Source organism: Ambystoma mexicanum, chromosome 8 (genome assembly GCF_040938575.1).
Source record: "Ambystoma mexicanum isolate Mex_15411 chromosome 8, UKY_AmexF1_1, whole genome shotgun sequence".
Lineage (NCBI taxonomy): Eukaryota > Metazoa > Chordata > Amphibia > Caudata > Ambystomatidae > Ambystoma > Ambystoma mexicanum.
In genome coordinates, this window is record NC_090929.1 from 1125565161 (window position 1) to 1125584108 (window position 18948).

Here is an 18948-nt window from a genome sequence, read left to right on the forward strand (position 1 = left end):
ACTTCCTGTGACGTCACGTAGCATAGCATAAGCCAGATTCCGGCCTCTTTTTTCTAGGACTCGAGTCCTGCGTGGAGACATATCTCGCACATCACGATCATTGCTCTAGTATGCGGCAGTCACGATGTCTTGAATAACCCCCGCTTTCACTCTCGCCGCCTCCGCTCACGCCTGAGCGCACCACCGATCTCATAAAAGCATGAATGGTATATATATGCTAGATCTGACACTAGAAATCAGGACTTCGCCTTGGGTAAAATATTTTTCATTTTACATTGTTTACATCAAATATGATGTGTCGGTGTCGCACAATCGGCCTTCGCTCATTTCAAACGCTCACCCTCTCACACGTGCCTTTTAATGCTGATTCCGCCCGTTCCTGCAGACAATAAAGCTCTTAAGTACGTAGGGGCAACTCTGAGCACCTCTTGTTTTTTAACCACCATGAGAGGACATGCTCCAAATTTCACCTCTTGGACTTACTAAATTGCCGAATTGCCGCGTCCAGGCTCTTTGGCGCTAACAGCACAGAAAAGCTGTACACGGTGATGCGGATTTGTTTTGACCAAAACAGAGATCTCTTTTTATTCCAAAGAGTGCTGAAGAAATATAATTTAAAAGCTTACAGTGTCCTCGTGTGGTAATTTCATATTACTGCAGCCCATGCCGAAGTTCGAAACCTTATTCCAGTGTCAAATATCACGAATATTCGAACGAGGAAGAAGACGCCGTTGCAGCACATTAAGTGTAAGCGAATGTTATTGCCAAAACTGTAGACCTGGACATTGCAGGAGGTGGCTGTGACGGTGCCAAATCTTTAATATTAAAAAGAAAAAACGAATGTGGCGTTGATCCATTGCAATCCTTCAAACCATGGGATCAGATATCACCAGCATTTGAAAGCCAGAAATGCTTTCTGAGTGAACGAAAAATCGCACAAAAAGGTTTTGAGCTGACCCACGAAGCCTCTTTGAAGCGGAGTCAGAAGCTTTCAGACTGCTTCAGGCACTATGCTCTGACAAGAGCCCACGGATATGCATCTGCTAAACGTGGGCAGCTGAAAGGACCAAGGAAATAAATAACGGGGCTCAATTACTGTCAGCAGGAGGTGCTGACAATTGGACTAAGCTATCATCCGATTTGGAAATACTCAAATACCGTTTAAAAGTAAAGAATCGACTCAATGGGAATTTGTTTTCAGGACCATGACCATGGCTTCCTCTCAACAATTTGTATTTTGTTATTGTATTTTTTGTATTCAGTGCTCTGGTTACCTTAGACACGACAAATAAGCAAATCAATCAATATAATAGATTCATAATTTCTCAACAATGTTCTGACACCTGCACCCATCGCCAAGATATTGACACTGGTCCTGATGTGTTGTAGTCACCGCAATAACTCTACCACTTGGTTAGGAAACAATGTTGAGGTCTTGGGTTACCGGCAAATGCGATAACTATTACCCAGTGCGAAATTATGTATCCAACGGCCTACGTTTGCCCTCTCCTTATCCTTTCCCCTCCGTTTTTCTTATTGCCTAACCTGGAGCCGCTGCACCATGAAATTAGTTGTGCACGCCCGACACATTATAACTCACCAATATAATTCAAGAAGCATTGTCAAAGCCAAGAGTTTGAGCTTTTGGGTAGGCATCTGCTAGGCAGTAATATAACGGTCCTACCCGGACATAAGATCGCAACCGATGAAAAATGGGGTGATTTCCTGGGCATATGATGTCAGTACCTGGCAAATGCTTATCTAACACCTCAAAACAAAACAATTTTTTTTTGCATTATTTCAGTGCAGGAAGAGATATAAATCAAGTGGCTGAAGGCACAGTTTAAGACGTTTTTATTACACCAGTAGCCATTTACAGCTACATTTAAGCCATTTACTCTCAGCAGACTGCTTAGAAACAAAACCTAGCTGGTTAAAGTTTGATATGACTTCTTGACAGTACGAGCCCAAAGACATCCAAGGAAGGTGCTTTAAGGGGGAGAGGGGCACGTAGTGGCTGGGAGTGGCCATAGCCTTAGCATGACAATGAGTGGATAAACAAAACACCCACAGGCTGTGTGTGTCCTTCCTCACATGTCAACTCCCCCCTACCTGTAGTCCAATGCAATAGTTTCGGCTTATAGCCCAAACTAAAAAGGAGTAAGCCTGGCAATGCTTACACCAAGAGCATATTAAACTCCCTCTCAAGAACCACAAGGCTGAAAACTGCAAAGGCCACAGGAAGATTAAAAGCAGTGCATGTTTTGTCACTGGTGGTTGCAGTGTACAACATGCAGAAGACAGTTCTGGTGAACCTTGAGCATTCATCCAACTGCATGTCTGCCAAGGCATACTCAACTTGGACATACTCTGGGAGTAAATAGTTCTCATGCAGGTCTCGAGTCCTAAAAAAAAAAGGCAGGGGACTCTGTCGAGCACTGGGAAGTGATGTCACAGGGCGTCAACGTGAAATATGCAAATTTCATTCACGCTTGTCTTTCAAAATTAAAGAAAACCACACACGAGAAATACGCATTTGCCAAGGGAACAGATTTTCATATAACCCTGCTGCTTAAGTATAAAATGCATGCACCTTTTAAATCTGAGAACCTGTAACAAAAAATGCCAGTATAGAAAGATGCCAGTATGAGAAATGTTGCAGTTTTACATACAACGATGGTCTTGCGGTTAAGTGTCTCGTTTCGGAGGCGCAAGGCAAGGCTTCGATTCCCGGCCATGGCCCCGCAGCATGATGATATGGGTTATTTAGAAAAAATATTTCTTATAAACACAGGGGGGACAGCGTCCCACTCTAAAAAAAGTGGGCGGACGCCATCCACCCGCGTGGTCCCGCGGCTTGAGCCCTGCTCATGCTGCCAACGCTATTATATCGACATTTCTCAAACAGGAACAGAAATGCATGCCTAACTGCCGGCAACATCTGGTGGAGGACCCCGTTAAAGATAAACTCAGCTAATTCCTAAGAGTGCATACTCATTATGCCCTCGTTACTCTTCTTTGCCCTAGTCTCTGCACTTTAAAGGTGACCCACCACATCAAGACAGCCGCCCTAAAGTCGCCCAACTAAAATAAAAAGTTACCCTCCCTCCAGGGCGGGGGCATGTATAGCTTGACTCTCAGTGGATGAGGCAGGTTTCCATAGTGTTGTACCTTTTATTTTTCTAGGTTGAAGTTGTAATATTATCCTAATCTGTACACTTATTTATTTATTTTATTTATTGTGCATTTGTAAGGCGCTTATATGTCAAGAAATTGTGTTTCAAAGCGCCCGCACGGCAAACGGGGTGGGAACATGGGAACAAAAACACAAATAGAATAAAGCTGATGAACAAGAAAGAGGCGGTTCTACTAGGCCTAGTGAACATTCAGAGCGTGCAAGTGCATTTCGGAACGTGCAAGTGCTTTGTTAAAACTCAGAGCCCTCACGGATAAAGTAAGGGCTTGTAAAAATCTATGGTGGTCCATGGTGGTCCAACCCATAACTGGCCCAACATACTGTAGCACTGCTAAGTCACTTTGATTGCCTCAGAACACACATCCTGCAATTCCTCCTCTCCCCACACACGCCCCCACCCCCAGTACCTTAGGAGGAAGTCCGGGAATTTGCAGTGTCAGCCGCAGGGAGAGGAAGGAACGCATGCAGTGTGGAGCCTACCACACCGAAGTGGATGGATATGGCTGATTTCCCTGGAGTCCATCTAGTTGTGCACCAGAGAAGACACAGCATGGCTCATTCCAAAATCTCTGTATATCGATCAAAAAATCAGTTTTACATTAGGAAGCTGGGAAAATAAAGTTTGTTCTAGATTTCATTATTTATTTACTTTTGATATATTTTAGTTTGCATGTTTCTTAGTTACGTGCACCCCACAGCTTAATTTCTTATTACGATGTCTGGAATTGTCCCGGAATGAGCCAGACCCTGCTTGCTGTCTGTGCATATTGGCATGCCGCCTGGTTACTGTGGGCAGAGCTATAGAGCACCTGTGCAGAGTCTAGAGCTTGCTACAGAGCTTGACTCATGTGAGTATAGTTTATGTTTGGATACAGGCTACTGAGAGTAGTGTTTTATATCAAGCATGGTTACGGTGGGAAGAGTTTGGCACATAGCCTAACTACTGCAGATATAGTTTGACATACGTTTAATTCAAGTACTGTTCGTTTTATAGCCTGGCAACTGTGTATAGATTTGGGAAAAACATGGTTTCTGCCACAACAAATGTGGCAGGTTACCGTGGGTAGATTTTGGTATGGAGTCAGACTCCTTTGGTATAGTATCAAGTCACTTTGTATAGAGTTGAGAAAATAACCTGGTTACAGTGGGAAGAATTTCTTATGGGGTTTAATTACTTTGGGGCGAGTTTCGCGTAGAGCCTGGTTACATTGAGCAGAGTTGGTTTTAGAGCCTGGACATTATGAGTACAGTTTGGTATAGCATTGTGTAAAGGCATGGAACTCTTCACTTGCCACTTCCTCCAACAGCTAGCTTTCACTTGATCTACCAACCACCTCGAATCAACAAGGCCTTTCTCAAGGAAATCACAAACCTCCTCACAACAGCATCTGTCAACAGCACAACAAATATCTTCCTCAAAGACCTCAACCTGCCTGTGAACCAAACCACCAAGAAAACCATAGAGTCTACTCAAATTGCTTGACACCATGACATCAAGCAACTAGTCTCAGAACCAACCCACAACAAAGACAACAGAATTGGCCTGGGGTTTACCAACTCTCCATCCATTGCACGTGTTAGCCCCTAACTTTGAAAACAATAGACACTGCAGGCATACCCATGTTGCTCCACTGCACACCTCTTCCTTCCCCCATTAGGGACGACCCAAACTAACCAATATTTGGCGCTGCTCTTCCAAAAACTTTCCCATGGATGCACTGGAAGGAAACCTCATAACCCTGGAATTCATGACCAACCACTTGCAGGATGTTAACACCCACCTCAGCTCACTAAACCGCACCTTAGCCGAATCCACCAAAACCCATGCACCACTGCAACTTCAACCCAGGACACAAACCCTCCACACCGGGGTACACAAGACCTCCACAGCAGCTGGCACGTTTTCCACTGAATAAGAAAGCTATTGAGAAAATCCCACAAACTAGAAAATGTCATCATGCTGAGTGCCTTCCTTGTGGATCCAGCACACACAACTGACCATCTCTTGTGGTGGATTGCAGAGTGTCTACCTCATAATGAAAAATCTGCTGTATAAGGAACATGTGTGGATCTACAGGCTTGACGGTCACAAACATGGCCTTAACGACGACTCTGACTGGGCTTTGTTTGCCTAACAATCAGTGAAGTCATCAATTACTGAGCCCATAACCTGTACATTGGCACACAGGGATTTCACACTTCTCTTTTATTCTGCAATGTAACTACATTATCATAGGCAGTTTTTGCTTAAAGAAGAGACACTAGCTGTCTTTGAACACAATACTTTCCTTGTTTTCCATCTTTTGAATACTAACCAGTAATCAATGTTTTTTCAAATTATTTTGCACAGTTGGATTTAACATGGAGTCGATACCGCAAGTGAACAAATGCAGCAGACAAGGTACTATTTGCTTAACTTTGTTTCCATTCCAAGTCCAGATTGCCTGAGCTTTTTGCCTAATATAGGCTTCAAAATTTTCATTTAAGGTGATAGACATGTATTACTAAGTTAGTACCAAGAGCCACCACTAGAATACTTGAACAAGTGCACAGTTTATGCCATCTATTTTTGCAACCATTTGTGTCCATCGGGATATGACACGTTTAAAAAAAAAACACCACCAACTCTTGAATAGCAATGTGTGGGACACAAGACCATTCACAAACAGGAAACAATTCTCTTGCACTTACGTCATGATGGCACGCATGCTACATGCTTACCTCACTACGCACTCTGAAGCGTATTTCAAACGCCTGTGGTGGGCACCTCACTATGATATGATATAATATGGCATTTATAACGCGCCTATACACAAGTGTTTTAAGGCGTGACAAGGAAAGGGAGGGGGAACAAAGAGAGGACAGACAATGATCCTACTAGGCCAGGTATCATTCAGATCGCGCAAGTGCTTGGGAGGGTAAGGGGGTAAGCGCGGGCGAGGGGGAAGGGACAGTGCAGTACATGGGAATAGAATAATAACAATAAGTAAAAGTAACGGGCAGCAAGTGGCAAGTGCAAAGGTAAGTGCAGAGATCAAGTGCTGGTAGTGGGACTGTAGGGATACAGAAAAGGTCTCCAAGTGCGGGGGTTGCCAGGCAGGCAGTGCAATGTGTGACTGGAGGGGGGGTGGGGAGATCTATGCCCGTGATCAGCGGGTGGCCAGGTAACCAGTGCAGTTTCAGTTTCAGCCAGGAGGTCTGCAGGGGAGAGGAGGAGAAAAAGCAGAAGCAAAGAGAAAGGCTTTGAGGTGCTTCCGGAACCGGAGATGGTTCTCCTCAACTTTCAGGGAGGCACAGAGGCTGTTCCAGAGGGAGGCCCCAGCCGAAGAAAGAGATCTACCACCAACTCGTTGCTTGGAGAAGCAGCTGACCCTGAGGGAGTTGGAGGCAGATGAGCAAAGAGCACGAGAAGGAAGATATTTAGGAAGAGAGAGTTGGAGGTATTGAGGCCCCAGTCCCCAGAAGGCCTTTAAGGCCTAGAATGCTGAGGACTCACTGTATGCATACACAGACCCCAAATGGAATGCTGAACAAGTCCACGTAGATGGGGCTAATAGGTGCATATGTGATGTTCTCAGTGAATAATACACTTTTGTATGGTGCAAATCCCTGAACTCAGATAGTGAGACAATGCGCTGTTTTTTAGCATTTGTGTTTGGAAGGTCGTTTTGACTGTGCTTCTGATGTGGCTGGATAGAATTGGTGCACTAAGTGTAACATATTCCTAAAGAACCGCCTTATGTAAGTGCCCAGGGACTTGTCCCTTGCTTATCTCTAGAGAACTTGATCAATCCGTTTGTTGCTGCACAATGTACAATAGCCTAACGAAAACAGGGTTCTGTCCCTTGGCTATTTGTTTCTTGTAGTTGTTACAGAAAGCTGAGACTGGAAGGCCTCTCTAAGACTTTGGTGTTATCTGTGCAAGACCATTACTTTGACAAGTGCCAATAAATCAAGTTGGCTAACTTAACCCTTTACCAACCAAACTCTAATCCCTAGGTGTGGTGATGTTTTAAAAAAAACCATGTTTCTCTTCCCTACGATGGACGAGGCGGTGTCTATTATCATGGCCCCTTTGATGTGCAACAAATGAGTACCACAACTGCGACCCCATTCTGGAGTCCCCTGAATTAAGAAGAATCCCCCAAAGTCCTCTTTCATGCCGTTGTACTTGAATGATATGAACCCAGTCATGGGGGCGAAGGTTAAGGGTGGCTACCAGTTTTGCTTGGTTCCGGAGTGTCTAAGTTAAGAGGCACAATGCAAAAATAAACTCTTCCAATAAAGGAACATGTGACATAGTCACAGCCGATTGCATCATGGTGCAAATAACATAGATACAAGCCTTCACATACAGGCCCTCCGCATTTGCACTTCTCAAGACGTGCATCAGGATTAGTTCCAAAACCGCTCTGTGATATTGTGGTAGTGAGCTCTCTCTTGTCCGTCTGACCTCGTTTCAATGCCTAGGAATAATGCATGCTGTATGTCAATCGGAGGCATTGTTAACGTGTAGCTAATCTTCGGGCCAGCTAGTCAATTTGTATATTTAATTTTCTGTGACACATGTTTAATTGAAACCTAGCTCAACCCTAGCTCAACCCTATCCCCAAGTGTCCCCCTGATGTAACATTTCAGGAGGGCAAGGGGAAATGTGTCGAAATCACCTCTGGTATTTTTCTCCGATTATGCACCAATTGTTCTCTCTGGATTTAGATCTAGCAATTGGCTGGATAGAAGATATCGTATCCATGAAATTAAGTTCCCTGCCACTCATGAGAGGCGGGGAGCTTTGGGATTCCAAGTGGCCTCCCTACTTACACAGGATCACACATGCACTACAATAGCTGTATGCATGCAGGTGTGGGATATAGGGTGTCCAGACATTTGGTCGACTGAAAACTGGTCGAAAGACATTTGGTCGACGCAATTTGGTCGAAAACCAAATGGTCGAATTTTTTTATTAATTTATATGACAATGCATTACTTACCGTAAAAGCATTTCTGATGGTTGTATCTGCTTAGATTCACATGCTGTGCATAGGTCCGACATCCAGTGGTCACTGCGGAGTATTGCATTTTGTTTTTCGTAGTCGAAAAGGGGACGTCGACAAGGCGTGTCTGTAACACTATCCCTATAGTGACGTGCGTTGTACCCACAATCCCTCACGCGTCGAGGTCCCTCTGTTTGTATTTTTCTGCCCTGAGGGAGCCTTATAGACGTGAGTGAGTACAGAAAAGAGAGATATAAAGGAAGTCTATGTTCCTTCCATCCGAGCGGGGAGGAAGGGTGGGCGCATGTGAATCTAAGCAGATACAACCATCAGAAATGCTTTTACGGTAAGTAATGCATTGTCTTCTGATGTTTGTTAATCTGCTTAGAATCACATGCTGTGCATAGACTAGCGAGCAGTACCCGGAGTTGGCGGTGGGTTATGAGAAGGAACAGTAGAGAAAAGATGTCTTAATACTGCCTGTCCCACCTGGGAGTCAGATCTAGAGTGTGCATCTAGACAGTAGTGTTTTGTAAAGGTGTGCACAGAACTCCAGGTAGCCGCTTTGCAGATGGACTCAAGGGGAACATTTGCAATGAATGCTATGGAAGCCCCAGTGCCTCGAGTGGAATGTGCTCTTGGCTTGAAGGGTAGTTCTCTCTTAGCAAGAGTGTAACAGAGAGTGATGCATTGAACAATCCATCTAGATATAGTGGATTTTGAGACCGCATCTCCTTCTCTTCCTGCTGCCACCGAGACAAAGAACTGATTAGTCTTTCTCAGTGGTCTGGTTCTTTCCATGTAGAACATGACAGCTCTGCGTACATCTAGTGTATGCAGACTTTTTTCTCCTGAGCTGGAAGGGTTTTGAAAGAACGTTGGTAGTTCTATAGTTTGGTTTACATGAAATTTCGAGATGAATTTAGGTGCAAACCTTGGGTGTGTGCGTAGAACCACTTTATTTTTGTGAACTGTTACAAAGGGGTCTAGTACAGAAAGAGCCTGTAGTTCACTTACTCTCCTAATGGAGGTGATAGCTATTAGGAAAGCAGTCTTAAGGGTGATATCTTTAAGAGTTGCCTTGTGCATGGGTTCGAAGGGAGGGCCCATGAGTCTGGAAAGTACCACATTTAAGTCCCATCCGGGAGCTGGGTTAGCTATCGGAGGGTGTATCCTTTTTACCCCCTCCATGAAGGCTTTGATAACTGGTATCTTCCACCACGACACTTTAAGTTGGGAAGTGGTGTATGCAGAAAGTGCCGCTAGGTGGACTTTAATGGAATTGAATACTAAACCTGAATCCAGTAAATGGGTCAAGTATAGAATAATGTCAGTAGGAGAGCAGTCAACTGGGTTGATGCTAGTACCTCTACACCAGATAACGAATCTTTTCCATTTGCTAGAATAGCAGTGTCGAGTATTAGGTTTTCTGGCTTCCCTGAGGATGTCCATACATCTCTGTGGGAGTTGTAAATGTCCAAATTCTATGATCTCAGGAGCCAGGCTGCTAAGTTCATGGTCTGAGGGCATGGATGCAGTGTCCTGCCCTTGTCTTGTGACAGCATGTTGTACGGGCAGGGAAGTTTCACTGGGGGAGATAGGGACATCTCCATCAAGTGAGCGAACCAAGGTTGCCGTGCCCACATTGGGGCCACTAGTATCATGGTAACCTGCTCCTGGTGCATCTTGTGCACCACTTTGTTGAGAAGGGGAGTCGGGGGAAAGGCGTAAACAAATTTCCCTGACCATTGAATCAACAGACCGTTCCCCTTGGACTGGTTCTGGGGGTACCTGGAGGCGTAACTTTGGCATTGTGAGTTCTCCAGGGTTGCGAACAGGTCTATTTCCGGGAATCCCCATTGCGTGAAGATGTCTAAGACGATGTCTTCGTGCAATTGCCATTCGTACTCTTCGGGCAGGGGGAAGTCTCTGCTGAGTTTGTCTGCTAGCAGATTGAGTTCCCCTGGTACATGTTGTGCTAGTAGGAACATGTTGTGTTTGAGAGCCCACTTCCATATATTCTGGGACAGCTTGGACAGTCCTGGAGAGTGAGTGCCCCCTTGCTTGTTGAGGTAGTACATGGCTGTGGTGCTGTCTGTGAGGACCATCACTGTCTTTCCTTGTAAGTGTTCCTGAAAGGCTTTCAGTGCTTTGAACACCGCTAGTAGTTCCAGCAGGTTTATATGCTTGGATGCTAAACTCGGAGTCCACACTCCGTGTGCCGTTTGATGGGATAGGTGAGCCCCCCATCCTGTAAGGGATGCGTCTGTGGTTAGAGTGGCTTCCACTGCGGGTGTGGCAAAAGTTTTCCCTAATAACAGGTTTTCTTTTGTCCACCACCGTAGCGAGAGAACCAAGGCCTGCGAGACCACCACTAGATCGTCCCATTGTCCGCTGGCCTGACACCACTGGCTGTAGAGCCACTCTTGCATTGGGCGCATGCGCAGGCGCGCGTGAGGTACCAAATAAATACATGACGCCATCATCCCTAGCAAGCGCATTGCTTTGCGTACCGTCACCTCTCGGCCTGCTACATAATGGGGAATTTGAAACAGCATGTTTTGGACCCTCTCGTTGGAGGGGAATACGAGGCCGTCCCTTGTTCGAATTAGAGCCCCTAGGAATTGTTTGGTTTGGCTGGGGTCTAAGCTGGACTTCTTTTCGTTGATGGAGAAGCCCAGTTGGGACAAAAGGTCTACGGTCTTTTGGGTATTGGAGAAGCATGTTTCGTAAGAATCCCCTGTTATGAGCCAGTCGTCGAGGTAAGGGTATACCGGGATGGATAATCTGCGCAGGTGGGCCGCTGCCACTGCCAGTACTTTCGTGAATACCCTTGGTGCAGATGCTATCCCGAAGGGTAGTACTCTGAACTGGTAGTGTTTGTCCTCTATTTTGAACCTGAGGTATTTTCTGTGCGATGTCAACATTAAAATATGAAAGTATGCATCTTTCATGTCCAGTGTTGTCATGTAATCCCCTTGTGATAACAGTGGGATTACCTCCTGTAAGGTCACCATACGAAACTTTTGGGGTTTGACAAATATGTTCGCTGGGCGCAGATCTAATACAGGGCGCATGGTTAAGTCCTTTTTGGGTACAAGGAAGTACACTGAATAAATACCTTCTGTTACCTGTGATAGGGGGACGGGCTCTATAGCTTCTTTCTTCAGTAGTTCTTCCACTTCTTGAAGAAGAATGGAGAGGTGTTGCGGTGTCATGCGCCGGTTCCGTGGGGGTTTGTACTTCGGGGAACCGTTGAACTCGATGCAGTATCCGTGGGCTATGGTGGATAATACCCAACGGTCTGACGTGATTCCCTCCCATGCTGAAAGGAACGATGTTAGCCGGCCCCCGACCGGTGATGCATGGGAGGGGACCCGAATTTTCGGGTCATTTGCTGGTATTGGGCGTGGAACCTCTGGGGCTGGAGCCACGACCTCTTCCTTTGCCACGGCGTTGGCCTCTTTGACTGAACTGGGTGTTACCCTGGTTGGTGGGCCAGTTGGAGCCAGAGTAATATTGTTGTTGTTGGTTCTGCTGCTGTCTTTGGCCACGAAAGGAGCGTTTATTACCATAGCCTCGCCTGTTAGGGGGCCTAGAAATTTGATCAAGAGTTTTGATGGTATCAAACTCTTTTTTAGCATGTTCTAGGGCCTCATCTACTGCTTTCCCAAACAGATGCGTCTGTTCAATGGGTTTATTTATGAGGGAGGCTTGGGTTTCGGGCTTAAAACCTGAATTGCGTAGCCAAACGTGGCGCTTGAGAAGTATTCCCTGCACTAGGGAGCGGCCAGCCGTCTCAGCGGCATCTAGGGAGTTTTTAACGATGCCCTGGTTTACCAGTGTGCCCTCTGATATTATAGCTAGCAGGCGAGAACGCAGAGGTTCAGGTGCTTCCTCTGCTTCGCTGCGCAGCTTGTTCCACTGTGCTCTTTGATGACTTTTTCTACAAAGTCGATGTCTGGAAGAGTTTCCCCTGTATCAATCTCAAAATGCGCTGCTGCCTTGCGCAATAGTGCATTGAGGGAAGGTTGGTCATCTATGGGAGAGGAGTTCCCATGTGAATCCTTGAGAGGAGAAGGGAGAAAGGCATCAGGGTCTGAATGTACTGATGGGGATTGCCAAGGCTGCACTGACGGTGAATGCCAGGGCTGCGAGGTAGCTGTATCCTCTTCAAACCCTGTAGGAGTGGTGTAAGGATCTTCTTCGAAGCCCTCTTCCTCAAGTTCTACCTCTTCTTCTCCACCCAAACACTCCTCATCTTCTTGGAGGTATTGCTCCTCCTCAGTGAGGTCAACCAGCCTAGGAATCTTGACTCTAGGGTCATCCTGTGGCCATTCTCTTTGTCTTTTGTGAGTGGGTGGGTCTTGGTTTCCTAGAAACCTTTCCATTTTCTCCATGCAAGAATGGAGTCTTTCAAGGGTCTCATGGGGTACCCCTGAATAGTCTAGAGGGGGAAAATTAGTGTTTTCGCCTTCGAATCGTTTCGAACGCTCCCACAGCGTCGACGAGAGGTTCCCGTCTCCTTCTGAAAAGCCTTCAGGTAGTTCGGAAGCGTCCTTTGGAGAAAGGGGCAGTTCCTGGCTACTTTTGTGTTTTTTCGACGCGGTATTCGACGTTTGTTTCGTCGTCCGCGTACGTTCGTCTTCGGCGACAATTCTCGCTAGGCTCTCGGCCACGATTTTGTCCGTCGAGGGCTTTGGTGTCGACGTTGTGTGCGTTGCGCGTTGTACCTCGACGGTCGCTCTATGGAGCGTTGCGTCGGATGTTTTTGGGGTAGCGCCCGTGTTAGATGGAAGCCCAATCGCTGGTCGCGGCTGCGTTTGCGGGTGGGGCTTGTGACCTTTACGGTCTGCGGTAGACGCCGGAGTGCCCTGCGTCCCCTTCGGCGCTGATGGATCCTTCGTTCTCGACGAAGAAGAGCCGTGGGTAGTGTGTTTAGCCTTATGGGGTTTGTGTGCGTCCTTGTCGCCGGGGTGTTCATCCCCATAAGCAGGGCGTGAGCCGAGCCCGTCGGGGCCGGGGACGGACGACGAGGAGCGTGAGCGCTCCTTCTGGGGGTTCATGACTTCCGTAACGGACGTCGAGTTATCGCACTCCTCGTCACTTTCAGTAACAGCGGCAGCGGGTGAGGAAACTGACTTCGACATCGCGTAGTCTGCCCACCTCTTAACCCTACGTTCTTTAAGAGTCCTGGGTTTTAAGAGCTTGCAGGCTGCGCAGCTGTTCTCTATGTGATCGAGGGGTAAGCAACGATTACAGAGCTTGTGCTTATCTTTCCAAGTATATTTGCCCCTGCAGCGTGGGCAAAACTTAAATGGTGTCCTCTCCATAGCTGAGGCAATAATAGCTGGCGATAACAACCCCAAGGGAAAGAAAAGGGAGAAAGAAAGACATTCTCAAAGAGAAGAGACAAAGTTCTAACCCCCACTCTCCCTACTGTAAGTTGGCCGTCGAGGCCAGGCCACGTGTTCGGCAGCGCCGAAGGATCTCCTCCGCTCTTCCTCTCCGTCGAAAATAGTTCGGCGGAGAAACAGCTTCGCAGCTAACGTCGAGGGGGAGGGATCGTTACCAGTATATTAAGTTATGACAAAAGGACCGAGGTCCGTGGTAAGTATAGCAATGTCTCTCTAGGAGCTCCGCGAAAGGCGACCAGAAACTGGGCGGAAAAAAACAATCTGAGGGACCTCGACGCGTGAGGGATTGTGGGTACAACGCACGTCACTATAGGGATAGTGTTACAGACACGCCTTGTCGACGTCCCCTTTTCGACTACGAAAAACAAAATGCAATACTCCGCAGTGACCACTGGATGTCGGACCTATGCACAGCATGTGATTCTAAGCAGATTAACAAACATCAGAAATATATATATTTTTCGGGTTTTCGGTTAAAAAAAAGGGTTTTTTAGAAAAAAAGGGGGTTGGGGGGACACCCCCCCCAAAAAAAGGGGTGAAAATAAAAAATAAAAAAACATTCGACCATTTGGTTTTCGACCAAATTGGTTCGACCATTTGCAAATAAGGGTGCAGAAATGGAAAATTGTGTTTTGTAAAGTCACCACTGTCGCACAACGTTATGTGTAAGCGCACAGTCATTACAGGCATAGAAATTGGCTGTAGAAACTATTAACTTGCTAGCTCAGGCCAGTCAGATCTACCCTTTGGGTCACACAAAGTGTACAGACTTACAAAGCAGAACTCTTGCATTGTGCCAAGCAGACGCCGCAGATAGATATCAGATCTTCTGCTTTGGTGCCTGCAGAAGATGAAGTGAAACAGCCTAGGAAGCAAAGCACGTCAGTATGTTCTAAAAGGAATAAAAAAATAGGTCTTACCTGTTTCCTGGTAAACTGCATGAGGATGTTCGCCTATTAATTTGTCCCCCAGTGCAATCCTGGTTGTCTCCTTCTTGGGCACCCGTACATGCACTTTCAAAAGCTTCTCCACATGGTTGCTTCCTCTCATTGGGAGATGCCTCCAAGTGAAGGGATCCTAAGGCAATTGAGTTGAGGAAGCAGGATAGTGCTATGCAGTTCTTTAGAGAAGAGGGGAAAGGTGTCTCTGAATGCAGTGCCAGATGCACAAACTCTTGGAACGTCCGCCTCTCTGTAAATTCCACCATGGCCCGTCCCTGCTCTGGGACACAGAAACAGCCCAGCAGCTGCAGGTCCTCAGCCAGTTTCGTGAAGAGGCGTTTGCTCCTGAAGAACTCACAGTTGACTACGTCTTGGTGCAGAGCTGCTGAGATCCCACTCATTGTGGCCTTGACCAGTTCCAGGGTGTGATGCGGTTGGATGGTGGACCAGACGCCGCAGGGCGGATCGCGCAAAGCCCCCTCCATTTCTGATAGGACAGAGAGAAGGCCGTTGAATCCACTGGCAGTGCGGAAGGCAGAGCGTGCCTTTGGGATCCAGAGCACTCGAAGCAGAGACTGAAAGAGAAAAGGGAGTGAGGTTGTCAGCACAGAAAGTGGACTTTTCTAATCAACTATCCCTAACATAGAACATATTGTGCCGTTATGCACTGCATAGGGGATATGTCCAACTGTGCCACAGAAAGAATCAGGGGGAATGCCAGACCTATAAAGTGTAATGACACAACAGCCTTATCACCAACATCTAGGTGAATTTTGCACTGACCAACAATTAGTAAATGAACAACCACTGGACTTTTCCACTAGTGTCCTGGTCAGACACTGGATTATTTCACTGTTAGTGATAGGGGAACAATTGGACAATTCCACTATTACTGGGGAGTCACTAGAATGCCTCACTGTTCGTTTCAGAGGCACAATACAACAGTGCAGCTTCTAGCAGCAGGGAAATCATAGGGCAATTGCTCTGATAGTATTAAGGAAACTGTTGGAATGTTCCACTGTTTCCATCAAAAAGACCTTTAGATTGTGGTTTCCTTATATGTTGCATGGCCAACATTTGGAAGCAAAGAGGCAAACAATTGGACAGTTCAGCTGTTGGAAATAGGAGAGCCACCCAAGAGTTCCACAGTTGTTTGTTCTACTGTGAGCATCAGGAGGCTCCATAGAGAGCTGCACATTTAGAGTTAAGGAAACCATCTCATAGCTGCCGCCATTTCAACAAATGAACAAGCCGACAGTTTCAGTGTTAGTAACACACATGTAGGAGCCAGCAGCACTCTCAGAAAAGCAGAACCGTCCGGCATTGTGCCTTTCAGAGGTCCTCACACAGCCTAAAATCACTCAGTAAAACAACAGAGAAGACTTATGGTACTCAAATGCAATGCACAAGGATAATCAGAATAAATGAGCAGCGAGGTATAGCAGCAATCGGACAGTACGTAAAGAGCTTGAAGAGTCACCGATATAAAAAAGAAAATGGCTGACTCTTTGCAGGCCGTGGGGTCTTAGTGCTCGAACAAAGACATGTCTATCCAATCCCCAGGACAAACGGTGAACATACAGGACACTTCAGTGCTGTATAACCTTCACCCTCCCAGCTTCACTCCTCCTGCTTTACAGGAAATTACCTCAGGCTCTGCCAGTCACTCTGCCCAACTCCTACTTGGCCAAGTCAAGTGGAGGGTGGGTATGCTGACGCCTGCACTACCACATCACCTTAGCCTCGCTTTCCTCATCCTGAACACAGTGCATCTTACAAGTGGGGTGAGGGGGGTAGACATTAGCCCTCAGCTAGGATTTGCTTCCATTCACTGTGGTGCTCCTAGCTCCTACTGTGCACCTTCCTTCAGCAAAGGAATCTGGATAGTAGCAAGTGAGAGACAGCGAGAAAGAAGGAGAGAGAGGGACGAGGGACATGGAAGGGTTGTGAGGTGTCAAAAGAGATTAACATGGTTTGGGTGGGCTTTCGATGTTGCCCTGCCGGATATTTCAATGGTAAAGTGCTGCCATAGACCCGCACACACTGCACACAAGATCCGCCCACCAGGAAAGGGTGTATAATATCTGTTTCAAAATCGGATTTGAATGAGATGATATTGAGATGGGTTAATGGTCAAATCACAGAAGGTATTCTACAGAGAACATATTCATATTTCTCAATATGTATTGTATTTATTTATTTGTAACGCGTCATAGCCCACGGGCATCAGGGCACACGTTTACACAATGACATGTCAGAGATAACAGGACAACGAGAAATCATAGATCAGGGTGAGACTTTATTATGGGTCTAGTCTGGGAATTTTGGAGTCATTTCTACTATTCACAGGACATTTGGAGTACTATTTGGTTCAAGAAAGATTTTCTGAAATAGTCACTTTTAGGTAGAATTGTTGTCTACATATGTGATGATAACCTGTTTTGCAGTATTATCGACAGCAGCCGCTCACCACCCAAGTCATGTCATCAGCAGGGTTGGCCAGATGGACGTTTTTTTTCACCTGCTTAGCCACCTTGATTTAAAGATGCAAGGATTACTCACGTTTTAAAGATTTAAAAAAGAAAAATTACTTTGGGCCATGTCTGCGTCTTCCTTGCTTCTCCCGGGTTGCAGCGGTCTTCATAATTGTTTAACAAAAAATGAAAAAGATCTAGAGGACTCCAGAGGCGGCAATGGAGAGCAACATTGGTGTAAGAGGCTATTTATTTTTATTTTTTTAGAAAATGTGAGGGCCGAAGAGGTGTAGTCAGGAATGTCTAACAAGCGGGGCTTGAAGCTAATGTAGTTGGGCCCACCAGAGAGAAACTTACATCTGTAAATGCCCAAAAAGCGCTGCTGAGTGGGATTTTACAGATTGTGGGTGGGCCTTCAATCCTGTCTACGCCCCTGCGGAGGACCGACGAAAATGAAAACCTGCGAGAGTTGTGGAAACGTGAAGCAGAAGGCAGCTTGAGGCCTAGGCGTGCAGTAGATGAACGCACTGTCCTTCTTGATGTGATCAATGGCAAAAGATCACAGGCTTGTACCTGGAAAACCGCTCAGGTTTTCCTGCCACTGGGATGAGCACCTGCCCCCACTGTGTTATATCTGAATGAGAGCAAGTGTTACCCTCTACTGAAGAAGTTTGCAGCAGAAGCTGCTCTTTGCTGCTGCCACTGTTTCCACATTATCAAGACCCCACTTAGAAGCGATGTTAACCTACTGTGGCCAGCCATAGACTGCCTCCCTACAGTCAATATGTGTGTGTGCTAGCAAGACTGCAGGCTGGTACAGCCGAGGCGTGTGTGGCATCAGCACTGCGGGCAGGCGGAGGAGAGACAGGAAACCCGAAAGGTCGGAAACACGCGCTTCTGACACATCTTGATTAAAGGGATGGTCTAGTAAAAAATTTTATTTAAAAAATAGATAGGCAACATAAAAAAAAAATACTAGCATTCTCCGTTTTAAAACTTCCTATGTAAAATTTTGAGCTATTCAAGCTCAAAATTCGCAAAAGCAAGCACATGGGCGCATCCATTTTGTGAAATGGAGGCCCTCCTGTGCTGGCTTTTGCGGCACTAATGAAGGAACAGCCAGCCAGCTGTAGTAAACAAAGGCTACCGCTGGGTGGCTTTCCCTTCATTAGTGCTGTAGGCGGAGGACGGGGACCGGAGACCAGAGCAGGAAAGCTGCAGCTGAATCTCGGTAAGTGCTATTTATTATTTTTTAAAAAATAAGCACTAGCTGCGTTTTTTTTTCTAAGTTTTCCGGGCTGGAGGAGCCTGGAAAACTTAGAAATAAAACCGCAGCTTTAAAAACGTTGTATTTATGTTTGCGGTCGCTTTTGAAGCGACCGCAAACATAAATACAACGTTATTGTGTTGGAAAACGCTGCGGTTTTTCTTTCCAAGTTTCTCAGGCTCCTCCGGCTCGGAGGAGCCTGAGAAACTTGGAAAGAAAAACCGCAGCGTTTTCCAACACAACCGCGTGTGTTTCTGCCTGCTGTGGCTATCACTTTGGGTCTCCGGTGCTCCAGCACCGGAGACCCAAAGTGAAAGCCACAGCAGGCAGAAACACACGCGGTTATGTTTACATGCCGCGTAGTGTTTCTAACTGCAGCTGATTTCCCATTTGGGGCTCTCGGGCTCCCCGTGGGGAGCCCGAGAGACCCAAATGGGAAATGCTAAATGCTGCGTTGTCTGCCTAAATCTGCTTTCCCATTTGGGGCTCTCGGGCTCCCCGTAGGGAGCCCGAGAGCCCCAAATGGGAAAGCAGATTCAGGCAGAAACAGCGCGGTTGTTTTCCGCAATGCCGCGTTGTTTCTGCCTGAATCTGCTTTACCATTTGGGGCTCTCGGGCTCCCCGGGAGCCCGAGAGCCCCAAATGGTAAAGCAGATTCA

The 18948-nt window shown here is 46.6% G+C and overlaps 1 protein-coding gene across 4 annotated transcripts in view; it reads right to left on the minus strand.

The window, feature by feature from the left end:
• Positions 1-18948, minus strand: part of WDFY4 (WDFY family member 4) — a 1820746-nt gene that overhangs the window by 1377158 nt on the left and 424640 nt on the right. For all 4 annotated transcript variants that reach the window (XM_069611160.1, XM_069611162.1, XM_069611161.1 and 1 more), the window contains one exon: positions 14528-15123. In XM_069611160.1, the coding sequence (XP_069467261.1) occupies positions 14528-15123 (596 nt within the window). The remainder of the gene's footprint in view (positions 1-14527; positions 15124-18948) is intronic.